Source organism: Podarcis tiliguerta (assembly GCF_965153285.1).
Source record: "Podarcis tiliguerta genome assembly, chromosome: 1".
NCBI lineage: Eukaryota > Metazoa > Chordata > Lepidosauria > Squamata > Lacertidae > Podarcis > Podarcis tiliguerta.
The window spans coordinates 20,646,763-20,660,846 of record NC_139534.1 but is presented as its reverse complement, the minus strand read 5'-3'; the positions used below and the strand labels follow the sequence as shown (position 1 = coordinate 20,660,846).

The following is a 14,084-nucleotide window of genomic DNA, read 5'->3' as shown; positions in this document are numbered from 1 at the left end:
GTGGTCAGGGATGATGGGAATTGTAATCCCAAAACATATGGAGGGCCGAGTTTGCCTATGCCTGACCTATGCCCTATAGAGTCGGGCGGTTTGCCAGTCTGTTGCTGCCTGTTATATTTGCCACCCTGTCTATGTACCTCTGTATCCAGCATACACACATTGCTGAATCTTTTCCACCCCTCAAGTCTGTCATTTTTTAAAATTTACTTTTATTTCTATGTCGTTTTTCATTTGAATGAATCCCAAAGCTGCTCACAAACAATAAATAATAACAACATGATAGAACTCCCCCCCCCACCCCGATAAGCCATGCTTTTCTTGGCGCCTCAACCATTTGTGCCGTTAAGTGTCTTAATATTACATCTGCATGGGAACCCTGACTTTGGTTACATCTATAAATAAGTAGATGAATAAATGCCCACCATACGTTGCTAAAGTACAACTTGCAATTCACTTCAGTAGAAGCTACACAACAGGGGAGGTTGTTGCTTCGGAGACTACCCTGGTTTGGTGACTGTAAAAGTCTTAAAATACTAAATAGTTTCAGGGAAAGAAAGAGGGAGAGGAATCGAATGTTAAAAATGTAAACTCCCCCTTCCTGATTTTTTTTTGGTAGGATTTCTGGAAGCTGATTTTTAACATTTGAAATAGTTGCAGAGTTATTGTTGGTTTTTTTTATGGTTAATTTTCTTCTTTTGATTTGGCCCCCAAACCCTTTTAGTTAGAAGTCAGTCCCATTGCATTAAAGGAAATTTAATTTCCTTTAATGAGTCTCGTTCAGATAAGAATCTTCTTATTTTTGTTGTTGTGATGTAGGACAACCTAAGATATAAAATGGTATTTAATTGTCAGATTGTATAATAAAAGATATTTCATATATGAAAACTATATTTCAGGCTGTAAGCCTTCATTAGATAAATAATTTTCTACTATAAGTTTCTGATTGGCCCATTGTTAGCAAGGATTTGAGCGACACTGTGAATCTTGTTTCTTAGCAAGATTTACAAGGCCTCCTCTTTTCCCTTTGTGAATGCGCTCTGAAAACATCTCTTCAGAAGGATTGTTGCAATCAATTTTACTAACTTATATTTGTACAGTTTTATGGAGATTTAATTATTTTTGTTTGCTATATTTAAACTTTGTCTTGTTTTTTGACTTGTGAGCTGCTTTAGAGTAATTATGCACACAAATTAATTTTGAAAGCAGAATACAAATGAGTATATAAAAAAGCACCAAATAAACAATTAATACCTCTTATACTTTATAAAACAATTGATTTTTTAGTTGGTGTGCTAATAAGATGATTAAAAGCTGGCTGACGCAAATCTGTCCCAAATATGCTGCACACGAATGGCTTAATTATTTTCTCAGGCTCCAGCAATTTGTATGGTTTCCATTCTAAATCTTATGACCTTTTCTCAGAGTGTTTTCATTAGTTAGCAGTGCAGAATTTTACCTGTGGAAAATAGAGAATTGTTTTACTTTTCAGCTCAATTTCCAGGTAGAACTCAACAACACTTGAATTCATCAACACTTATTTCATGTCTTACCAGTGGCTAGAGTAGTCTCTCCCTTTTTGGTGGGAGATAGTTCAGCTTATGTGCACCAGGAAAGTGTTACTGAAAAGCCCTGGTACAAATAAACAAATTAGTAAGCTGAAATCCTTCTTTGAAGAACGCAAAGGGAGCCCTCCTGGATCATACCAAGGGCCCAAGCGTCCTGTTCTCAGAATGGCCAACCCAATGTCTCAAGCAGAGCGTGAATGCAACAGCACACTTGCCACTTGTAATTACCAGCAACTAGTACAGAGCCATGGGAACTCTGGTGGCGCTTTGGGTTAAACCACAGAGCCCAGGACTTGCCGATCAGAAGGTTGGCGGTTTGAATCCCCGTGACGGGGTGAGCTCCCGTTGCTCGGTCCCTGCCCCTGCCAACCTAGCAGTTTGAAAGCACGTCAAAGTGCAAGTAGATGAATAGGTACCCGCTCCGGCGGGAAGGTAAACGGCATTTCCGTGCGCTGCTCTGGTTCGCCAGAAGCGGCTTAGTCATGCTGGCCACATGACCTCCGGAAGCTGTACGCGGGTCCCTCGGCCAATAAAACGAGACGAGCGCTGCAACCCCAGAGTTGGTCACAACTGGACCTAATGGTCAGGGGTCTCTTTACCTTTACTAGTACAGAGCCATGTCTTGACCAGCTGCCCATAGTACACTGCTGAGGTCTAATGCACTTGTTTGGCAAAGCAATTCCACAGAGTGGGCTCCACAGCAGAGAATAGCCCTAATCCTAGTTGACACCAGCCTCTCCTAACAAAGTGTGACCTGGAGCAGGGCCTTGGATGAAGGTTGGAGCATACAGGGAGGAATGTATGGAAGAAGGTACCCAGGTTCCAAGCTGTTAAGGACTTTAAAGTTTAACACCACTGCTACTGAAAGGGAACTTCCATGAAACTCAGCTTGTGAGTGGAAGTACAGTCATACCTTGGGTTAAATATCCTTCAGGTTGAGTGTTTTCAAGTTACGCTCTGCGGCGACCTGGAAATAACGGAACGCGTTACTTCTGGGTTTCGTCGCTCGCGCATGCGCAGATGCTCAAAATGACGTCATGCACATGCGCGGAAGCGGTGAATTGCGACCCGCAGATGCGGGTTGCGTTCGCTTCAGGATGCGAACAGGGCTCCGGAATGGATCCCGTTCGCATCCAGAGGTACATGTGCACAGGCACAAAAGCTTCTTTAGATGCCATCATTTTTTATTAGTTATTGTAGTCTGTAATAATAATTTATACATACATACATACATACATACATACATACATACCTTGCCCATCTGGCTGGGTTTCCCCAGCCACTCTGGATGGCTCCCAACAGAATATTAAAAACACAATAAAATATCAAACTTTAAAAACCTCCCTAAACAGGGCTGCCTTCAGATGTCTTCTGAAAGTCAGGTAGTTGTTTATTTCCTTGACATCTGATAGGAGGGCGTTCCACAGGGCAGGCGCCACTACCGAGAAGGCCCTCTGCCTGGTTCCCCGTAACCTCACTTCTCGCAGGGAGGGAGCCGCCAGAAGGCCCTCGGCGCAGGACCTCAGTGTCCGGGCTGAACAATGGGGGTGGAGACGCTCCTTCAGATATACAGGGCCAAGGCCTTTTAGGGCTTTTAAAGGTCAGCACCAACACTTTGAATTGTGCTCGGAAACATACCGGGAGACGTATTGGGCTATTGCCTAATCTGAAACAAATACTAACAATTTAGACAATCACTATGTCCTTTTTTGTCTTTGCTGTAGTATGCCACTGTCGAACAAGATGGAGAGCATTACATGACACCAGGCGACTTCGTGCAGAGATACCTGGGACTGTATACAGACCCCCATTTCAATCCTCAAACAGTGCAGCTGTTAGCAGGAGTGGCAGATCAGACAAAGGATGGGTAAGGAACCAACCATTACATTCCTTACAATTGATTGGAAATTATGTTGTTTAGGCTACAACCCGAAGGTGAGAACTGCACGCAGGCATAGCTTTCTCTTGGAAGTTTCGGCCGCAGCGCCTCCCAGGGCCGAAGAGGCTACCATCTTTTTGGTTTTACAAGCCAATCGACTCTTCTGCTGCCAGAACTACAGTAGCAAAAATGACCAAGACAGTAGCATGCATAGCCTGGACAGTTCCGCTGGTTATCAGCATGGTACTGATAACACCAAGGTTGCAGGTTCGATCCCCGTATGGGACAGCTGCGTATTCCTGTATTGCATGGGGTTGGACTAGATGATCCTCAGGCTCCCTTTCAACTCTACAATTCTATGATCTCTGGCGTGGTTTTGATCGTGGACATGAAGCACCATCTTTGGATTGTTTCCATACATTCCAAATGGTTGATTTTAACATGTCAGGTTTTCCCCCCAAGCCTGCTATGAGGAGACCAGGAAGAAAAATATAGGCAAGGGAAAAACACTTTGTGGCAGTCTTTTAGATATTGGGCAGGATTCACCTAACCAGTCTCATCAGCGGAAGCCCTTCACAATGGGGCTTCCCCCCTTCTTCCTCCCCCAAAATTGACTCTGGGGAGGTCAGGATAACCCCAAGAACAGCCCAGGTTCCATCTGCCAAACTGCATTGCTTGCACAGATGGAATGACGGAAAGAGCATAGAGTTGTATAGAATAGAGCATAGAGTTGCCATAGAATGCGGGGATTGACCCTGAAGCCTGACTCAGAAACAAGGAAATGATGCAATCAGTTCACTTGCTCATTTACAACTGCTCTGGAGAAGTTCTGTTTCCCTTTTTATATCAGGTTCCTAGTCAGAGACTTTGATTCTGGGGTCCTCCGAATCCAGGCTTAGGAAAGGGAGGAAATGTCACATGACCTTTGTAGCAGGAGGTCTCTCTAACTCCCACACATCAAACCAAGGAGGGCTCCTCCAAAACGTGATCTATTAGGGAGAGAGACACTAATCGCTATATGCGGCAAGAAACGATTTGCCTAATCAAGAGAAGGTCATGCCGTACAGCGCTTTTAAAACATTACTTATGGACAATATTCTTTGTTGCTTAAATTGTTTTCACAGAATGTCCACTCTTCTCAAACGTAGCCTTTTAACCCACTTGGTTTCAGAGCAGCCTTGCCCTGCCTCCCCTTCTCTGGTCTCTTTCTGCGGCTCTCCAAATTTATTTTAGCAGGGAAGTGCCAGTGTCGTTGGACAATAGCCAACAAGTAAACATACATGGGAGCAGAGGCCGCTGGGGCCATCAGAGAGCAGAGATAGAGAGACAATTAAAGGTTGCTGTTAAAACAAAAAAAGCAATATTCTCCCCACCCCCTATTTTTTCTTTTTGCTAAATGTTCGATTTTCATTTATGTGGAATTAAAAGCCCCTTATATTCTTTAGGGTTATTTCGTGTGCACATATGACCCCAGATGTTATTCTGAATGCTGTTATTTCCCTTACTTCTCTGGTTTAGTATCTTCTGTTTTTATTATTATTTGTGGCAAGCCCTGTGCAGCTCCGCCAAAGTCCGCATATGCTGAATGTCCTTTGTCTTACAATGGATGCAAAACTGTGGCCTTTCTCATCATCTGCTTTCGCCCCTGAAGCCATGGCTTTCCGAAGTGTGAAGTGACCATTTCAAAAGAGGCACCAACTCAAGGTTGGGCAATGTGGTACTCTCCAGATGTTGTTGGACTGTAGTTCCTATCACCCTTGTCCCTTGGACTCTGCTGTCTGGGACTGATGGGAGTTGTATGCAGCAACATCTGTGGAGGCACTACATGTTGGGATGCTGCTGGGAAGACCGGGGCGTCAGGCAGGCCCCCAGATGGCTCTGGACAATCACTGCCAGCCAGTCTTCCTTGGAACAGCATCAAACAGCGACACGAGTCTCAGATACGTTTAGAGACCCGTGCACGCTCTGTTAGCAGAGTGTGTAAATCACCTCTCTGCAAAAGAGGCGGACAGAGGCAGATGTGCAAGCATATCTATAGCATTTATTGAGCATAGTTCAGGAACAAAGGAAAAAACATGTCTGCATCCCTTCGTGTCCAGCAAAACAGCAGTAACACAAAAGCTACATACAACGGAAGTTCCCAGTAGACAGTGCTGGGAGTAAACAGGCATGTGATACACAACAGTCATGCCTGACCCTTTTAAGGTGGAATGGAACTATATCCTAACACTACATTGGCTACCCCCGCTGTCACAATCGCTGTAAGAGGTGCAAGAACCTTGTTTCCCCGCCTTTGATTTTGACCGCCGTTTGCTTTGCAGTGGAAGCCATGTGAGATGGGGCAACAAGGATCTTAATGTATCCTCAATGTGAGGATAATGTCGGAATCAACTCAGTGTGTGATTTAAAATGCTGTAGTTTAGAATTTATACCCAGGCTTCCATTGCCTATTGTTGTGTGTCTTTTGATTAGTGGTTGTCATTGACCTGTTCATAACATAGACAGCTGTTCATGTTACTTTCCAAAATGCAACATTTCTTATAAAGAAGAGCTGACAGCATCAATCCTGTGCTAATTCAGTATGATCAGATGCACAGCTTTCCTTCATCCTTGACTAAATTAGTGAAAATCTATGTTCCTTTCTTATACTTAATTTCTTCCTGTTGGATATAATCATAGGAGTATTTTAAATGTAATTCAAAATGACTCAGAAAAGTTTCTCTTAGTTTTGTTAATGGCAGACCATTGAGTCATCTTAACCATTCATTCAATCAATCAAACAAATCAACTTTATTTGCATAGAGAAAGTGCATCATATACATGGATCAGAAAACAACACAGAGAACGAAACATAGTAGGAGATACATTAGGATAAAACTTTCCAGACAAAAATGGCTCTTAGGATCTATGGCAGGGGTCGGCAACGTTTTTTGAGGCCGGTTTTGCGGAGGTGAGGATCGTAAAGGTGATATGGAGTGTCCTGGCCAAATTGAGGGTGGAATTCCCAACCCCAATGGGGAACAGTTGCACTGCTAAGGGTTTGGAATTCAGTCTCTAGGATTCTGCACTTGATTGTCTGGAATGATTCCAATTATGGTGGGAGCATAAGCAGCAACTCAAGTGATAGGTCACAGGTTCTGATTTTGCTCTCAATGCAAGTTAACCATTTGGAGTGGTGGGATTCCGCCAGCATGTGGAGAGTTAAAGAAGATGGATCGGTCATGAAATGTAGACAGAGCCAGAATTTTATAGTTGTGAGCCACGCTTTGGTTTCCAGCAGCCCTTGTCCAGTTTCCAGACACATGGCTGCATATGGCACACACTTTGGCAGCCCCAGGATTTTGCCCAGAAATTTGGATTGGCTGTGTTCCAATGACTGGTTAACTGCACCTTAACCATTCTAAACAAAATAAAAAAATTCCTTCCAGTAGCACCCTTAGAGACCAGCGAAGTTTGTTATTGGTATTGGTATGTGTGCATGCACACATCTTCAGATACGAACTTAACCATTCTAGATCCAGATGGTAGATCTGATACTGCTTATGGGTCCAGAACGCTCTCCAAGAAGCAATAGGATGTCCGAGCTGTTCTTAATTGTGGTTTAATTTTTTACTTTCAGTGTTGTAAAGCTCAACAGTGTTGGAATTTTCACTAGATCTTATTTTGCTGGTCTCTTTTTCCTCTCTCCACCTAGCCCCCCCCCCCCAATCTGAAATTTCTGGTTTCTTCTGATTTGTAGGTTGATCTCCTATCAAGAGTTTTTGGCGTTTGAATCCGTCCTATGCACACCAGATTCAATGTTCATCGTTGCTTTTCAGTTGTTCGACAAGAGTGGCAATGGCGAAGTGACCTTTGGTAAGAGCGCTAAAGATATTTCCTAAAGCAGTGCGGGAAGGTAGGGACGATAGTTCTGGTGTGTGTCCCAGAAATCTACCCCCAAATAAAGACGTACTTTGAGATTCTAGTAACTAACTCTTACCTTCTTTTATCTTTATTTTCTTCAAAGATCCAGCTGCCGCACACCATAGAAACCTTATGCAACCACACAATGTGATTACTGTGGCTCATTGCATAATCGGCGGCTGAACATTCCTAAAATAGTTGCTGCAAAATTTGTTTCGTTCCAGCCACTCCTAGCTAGATTTCTTTGTGAGATAGACTTGATGCTGGCTGAGTGTTCACCTCAACACATTTTCAACCCATGGGCTGTAATGGCACTTTTTGTTGCATTGTTGTTTAGTCATTTAGTCATGTCTGACTCTTCGTGACCCCATGGACCAGAGCACGCAAGGCACTCCTGTCTTCCACTGCCTCCCACAGTTTGGTCAAACTCACGTTGGTAGCTTCGAGAACACTGTCCAACTATCTCATCCTCTGTCGTCCCCTTCTCCTTGTTCCCTCCATCTTTCCCAACATCAGGGTCTTTTCCAGGGAGTCTTCTCTTCTCATGAGGTGGCCAAAGTATTGGAGCCTCAGCTTCAGGATCTGTCCTTCCAGTGGGATGATTTCCTTCTGAATGGATAGGTTTGATCTTCTTGCAGTCCATGGGACTCTCAAGAGTCTCCTCCAGCACCATAATTCTAAAGCTTCAAGTCTTCGGCGATTAGCCTTCTTTATGGTGCAGCTCTCATTTCCATACATCACTACTGGGAAAACCATAGCTTTAACTATACGGACCTTTGTCAGCAAGGTGATGTCTTTGCTTTTTAAGATGCTTTCTAAGTTTGTCACTGCTTTTCTCCCAAGAAGCAGGCGTCTTTTAATTTCGTGACTGCTGTCACCATCTGCAGTGTTCATGGAGCCCAAGAAAGTAAAATCTCTCACTGCCTCCATTTCTTCCCCTTCTATTTGCCAGGAGGTGATGACTTTTTGTTGTAACCTATAGCTAATTTGGAAATAATACTGAACTGAATTGAGTCCTGCAGGGCGGGGGGGGGGGCACCATTTCTTCTCCACTGTTCATATCCATTGCCTGACCCGTCTCAGCTGCTGCTTCGATCCAACCAATCAGGGAGCACATAGCAAGTATAGGTGACTTTTATGAGGACCAGTGTAGCTGAGTGACAAGTGAGAGGCATGTTTTCTTGGACTCCGGTGATCCTGACCAGTCTGGATTGCTTTGCTTTTCCATTAAGCAGGCAAAGCACTTGCACACTAATTAGGGGCGGGGTGGGACTCGGCTGCACATCATCTCATTGTTGATTACCTCCTTTAACCTGTCAGTTCGCAAGCACTTTGCCGGTTTAAAGGAGGCAATCTGCAGTACGATCCCTCCCTCCCTCAATCAATTTGCAAGCATTTTGCCCAAAGAGGAGGGCGAGGAATTGCAGTGTGTATATCGCCTCCTTTTATCTTGCAAAGAGCTTCCAGATTGACAGCTTAAAGGAGGCGCAATACTCTGCCGTAGCCAAGACCTGCAGGGCCATATGCCAAGCCCCTCTTGCATTGTGCACCTGGCTCCACCGCTGACAGCGCCCAGGAACTGTGTCACCTGAAAGCAGTGAGCACTGGTGGTGGGGAGGAGACGGAGGGTGGCTGAGTGGGGTGGGAATGGCGCTGAGTGGAAAGGTGTAGGAAAGAGGGGAGCAGCCGGTCTGCCGGAAGATGGAAGGCTCCTTTCCAGGGCTGACCGACCTCGTGCCAGTGGAAACAAGCCAATCTCCCAGGCAGGCAAAGGAGATGACTAGATAAGATTCTCTGATGCGAGAGTCATCATGCATTGATCTCAGTAGGGTGCTGTTCCTCTCCCCGTTTCCCAGAGCCAGTGTGGTGTAGTGGTTAAGAGCGGTAGTCTCGTAATCTGGGGAACCAGGTTCGCGTCTCCTCTCCTCCACATGCAGCTGCTGGGTGACCTTGGGCCAGTCACACTTTTTTGAAGTCTCTCAGCCCCACTCACCTCACAGAGTGTTTGTTGTGGGGGAGGAAGGGAAAGGAGAATGTTAGCTGCTTTGAGACTCCTTCGGGTAGTGATAAAGTGGGATATCAAATCCAAACTCTTCTTCTTCTTTGGTGTACACAACCGTCAGAGCATTATGGGGAATGGGGAGGAAGTACGTCTGGCCTTCCAGCTCCTCTTGTCTGCCCTCCGTAAGTTGCTCTTGCCCTGGAGACGCAAGGAAATCCCTTTAAACTTAATGGTTCCTCACCCCCTTTCAATTAAGTTAAAAAAAACAACTTTAATGAAAACAAATACATTATCCTTTAGCTTTGATAAAGATAAAGAGATGGGGGATAAATTCAATTCAGTTCACATTTGCAGGTGAACCTATTTAAATCGCACTTCCCTTTAAAAAAAAATATATTTAATTGGTTTTTCATATTAAAGTTCTACAATCACATACAACATAAAAACAAGATTCCGAAGAATCTCCTGGACTTCCCTCCTCCCCTTTGTGAGTCCTATTGCTAATCATTTCCTCCTGCATTTTTTAATGATTATCCAAATCTTTTACCTCTCCATTGTGTCCAAAATTCACCATTAAACTTCAAGTGTTATTCCAGTCCTACTAGCTGTTTACAATGGTTTTTTTCCCATTACTTATTAAAATTTTGGTCTTCCTGATTCTGATTCTTCTGGTCATTTTAGCCATTTTGGCATAATCCATCAACTTAATCTGCCATTCTTCTCTGGTAGGGACTTTATCTTCTTTCCATCTAGAGATCAATTAAGTTTTTTGAAGAGAAGATTCACCCTAATAATTTGCCTGGTTCACTTTGTAGTGGTTTTCCTGAAGTTACTGGTATTTACATGGGTTTTGGATTTCTCTTGCATATCGCCTGGCATTGAATTGCCTGCATTGTACCTGCCTAAAGCTTCAACTATGGATAAGAAACTATATCTCGTTATTTGGAATTGCCATAGTGGAATTGTCCTTATTCTCTTTTGGGAATGGACATTGATGTAAAGAAGGAAAGGAAAGTGTAAACATATTTTTTTTAATATTCCTAAAATAGTTGGGCGTTCTCTAAAATCCATTTTAAAAATGTTCTTTATTTGTACTGCTCTTGGTGTACTCAGATGTAAGTCCCATAGAGTTTAGTGGAGCTTACTCCCATGTAAAGGAGTGCAGGATTGCAGCCTTAATACCGTGGGGTATCTTGTAGCAGATACATTGTTCCATTTTGCAAGCCGGTTACAGATAAATTGTTATTGTTGTGACTGGGATATGGTACTTAATTGTAACATAAATGCTATATATAGCATGTTGGTAAAGGCACCCTGTTGTGATATATATAATTTTGACTTTAAATTAAAGGTTTGCATCTTTCTTAGCAATAAGTTTCTGCTTGATAGGAGCTGTAGCTTATCTCTCCACTCTTCTGCTCTGTAGGGATTTTGTTACTTAATGTATATTAATAGCAATCAAATAATGTAATTTTTCTTCTTGCACAATATGGGTAATTAAATTAAGGAATTGGAATTTTAAAGCGAGGCCTTTCAAAATCTATGATTAGAGGGCTGGCAGGGTCGAGAAGGTCATGGCAACAATTCCCTCCTTCAGTTAACATCAGCTCCCCACAGACTTAAATTATCTATTATTTGCCCTTTGAATGCAAAGTTTAAAAGGATAAAAAATGGAGAGATATCGTTTTAAAACTAATGTACAAATAATTCACAGGTATTCTGTGGAAAGTGAAAATGCTATGCTGCCTGCCCTATGCAGTTTTGACAGATGTCTAGTGGAGCTTTTGAGATGTTTCGCTAGAGAGAATTCATTCAGGGGTTCAGCCTCTTTCTAACCCCCTCCAGACGAGAGGAGAGAAACATCTGATTCAGATGGCACTGTATTCATCTGAATGCGTAATATCTCTAACTCCCAAAGGGAAATGTCATTGGTCAGTGGGAGAGCATCTCTTTTGAATGCAGAAGGTTCAGTCCCTGGCATCCCCGGGTAGGGCTGAAAGAGAGACTTCTTGCCTGAAATCCTGGCAGTAGGAGCCAGTGTGGTGGAGTGGTTAAGAGCGGTAGACTCGTAATCTGGTGAACCGGGTTCGCTTCCCCGCTCCTCCGCATGCAGCTGCTGGGTGACCTTGGGCTAGTCACACTTCTCCGAAGTCTCTCAGCCTCACTCGCCTCACAGAGTGTTTGTTGTGGGGGAGGAAGGGAAAGGAGAATGTTAGCCGCTTTGAGACTCCTTCGGGTAGTGATAAAGCGGGATATCAAATCCAAACTCTTCTTCTTCTGAAGAGCCGCTGCTATCAGTCAGTGTGGACAAAACTGAGCTAAATGGACCCATGGTCTGAGTCAGTATAAGGCAGCTTCCCAGGTTCTCTATATCCTGAAGAGACAGGCGTGATGCATCTTCGTTCAGGTATTAACTGGTCAGGACATGAAGAGTTAAGCAAATACGTGCTTCCAAAACACCTAGCAAGTTTGAGATTTCTTGCTGGTAATTTAGAGTGTAGTCCCACTCAACAGGGAATAAACCCCATTGAATTCATTAGGTCACAGAGCTTAGGGAAGTTTTTAATGTGTGACATTTTAATGTATTTTTAATCTTTGTTGGAAGCCGCCCAGAGTGGCTGGGGAAACCCAGCCAGATGGGCGGGGTACAAATAATAAATTATTATTATTATTATTATTATTATTATTATTATTATTATTATTATTATTATTGCCGCGACGGGGTGAGCTCCTGTTGCTCTGTCCCAGCTTCTGCCAACCTAGCAGTTCGAAAGCACACCAGTGCAATTAGATAAATAGGTACCAGTGCGGCGGGAAAGTAAATGGCGTTTCTGTGTGCTCTGCTTTCCGTCACGGTGTCCTGTTGCGCCGGATGCGGTTTAGTCCTGCTGGCCACATGACCCGGAAAGCTCTCTCTGGACAAACACCGGCTCCCTCGGCCTGAAAGCGAGATGAGCGCCGCAACCCCATAGTCGCCTTTGACTGGACTTAACCGTCCAGGGGTCTTTTTTTGCTAGCAAAACTGAGTTACTGTGTCGCAAAATGATGCCTGTCTAAAAAGTGTGTCGCCAATGTGAAAAGTTTGGAAAGCTCTGAGTTCGGACTTCCTTCTGAGTACGCATGATAAGGATGCGCTGGAAATGTCTGAACATGCTGAAAGCATCTTAATCGTTGACATGCTCTCTTTAAGTGTTCAGTATGAATCTTTTCATGTCGGACGATCTTATGTATGAGCGAACTAGCCCCACCCCCTTGACACTGAAATGCACATTGGCCACACACCCATTAAACACATTATTGGCATTGGTCCGAAGGGGGTCCTATGCATGTATAGATGTGCGCCCTCCATGGGGATGCAACAGAAATGAACCGTGAATTGGCAATGAGCATGACCACCACATGCTTCACCTTCCAGAGATGTGGGGGATAGCACTCCCATCTGCACACCTTCACACATTCATGCTGAATGACTGAAAAGGGCTCCTCCCTGGTTAAGATACTCTCTGCCAGAGTCACAGTTGGGGCAATGATCTGAAATAGTTAACATATTTTCTGTAATGATAATGACCCTATTCTTATACCTGTCTTTAATAGTTGCATTCACACAAGTCTCAATCAAGTCTCAATCACGCTGTGCATAGTCTGTGAAATATTATGGTGTATTTTGAGTACAGGTATTCATTGCCTTTCAATGAGGTCTTAATTTGACACGCAGAATCAAGGAACACAGCATTGATTTTATATCAGCATGCAAAGCACCAGGTATTTCTAATAAAGGAAATAAATTGCTTCTTAATTAAAACTGAATAAGGCAAAATCATGGATCTTGAAGATCTACATAGTATTAATACACAAGTAGTATTAAAATCTATTCTATACAAAGTATGTTTTCACCCTAGAAAGATAAACAGCTCTCTAACTTGAAGTTGTTTCCCTGTTTGATTGGCTCTTCTAGAAGTATGGTTTTCATTTTCTGTTCGAAGAATTTTAAGTAGGGTTTATCTTTCTCTCTTTTTCTAATTAATTTCCTTTCTCCCCTTTCCCCCCCTTTGTTTTCAAAGAAAATGTAAAGGAAATATTTGGGCAGACCGTTATTCACCATCACATCCCTTTCAATTGGGACTGCGAGTTCATTCGATTGCACTTTGGCCATAACAGGAAGAAACACCTGACATACTCGGAATTTACTCAGTTTTTGCAGGTCAGTTGCTTAGTTTCCTGTACTGTAATGATGGGTTCCTTCTCCTTGTCCTCAACAAATGTTTGCAAAGTAGAGATGCAGCCCAGCTTTATGCTCACAAAGGGTCCAATATTTTAAACCTTCATAGAAGCTAAAAGCTTTTATCTTGGCCAATAAACTATGAATGACTCTCCCCCCACCCCAGCTCCAGATATATATTTCTCGCAGATGAAGATTGTGGGTTGTAAAACAGCCACGGTGGAAGATGAAAGTCAAAATGCATTTGGCATTTTTCATCGCATTAAGTGGACTTTCAGCCGTTGAACTTGGGATTGCTTTCCATATTGTATCCAATTTGCATTGGATCAAGTTGCTTTTGGAAAACAGTTTGAGACTATTAGATCTGCAAAAAGTTATTTTAAAAATATTTTTCCATTGACTTGTAGGCTTTATTTGTCCTCTTTGTTCGCAAAGGGATATTGCATTAAAGAGTTGGTTAGATTTGATTTGTGTGCATCATCAGGCCACCCTTTTGTGAGTAAAATGTATGTTGTT

At 43.2% G+C, this 14,084-nt stretch overlaps 1 protein-coding gene across 3 annotated transcripts in view; it reads left to right on the top strand.

Moving 5' to 3' along the window:
* SLC25A12 (solute carrier family 25 member 12) overlaps positions 1 to 14,084 on the top strand; it is a 61,788-nt gene that overhangs the window by 7,474 nt on the left and 40,230 nt on the right. For all 3 annotated transcript variants that reach the window (XM_083408909.1, XM_083408910.1, XM_083408911.1), the window contains 3 exons: positions 3,290 to 3,432; positions 7,184 to 7,299; positions 13,411 to 13,550. In XM_083408909.1, the coding sequence (XP_083265035.1) occupies positions 3,290 to 3,432; positions 7,184 to 7,299; positions 13,411 to 13,550 (399 nt within the window). The remainder of the gene's footprint in view (positions 1 to 3,289; positions 3,433 to 7,183; positions 7,300 to 13,410; positions 13,551 to 14,084) is intronic.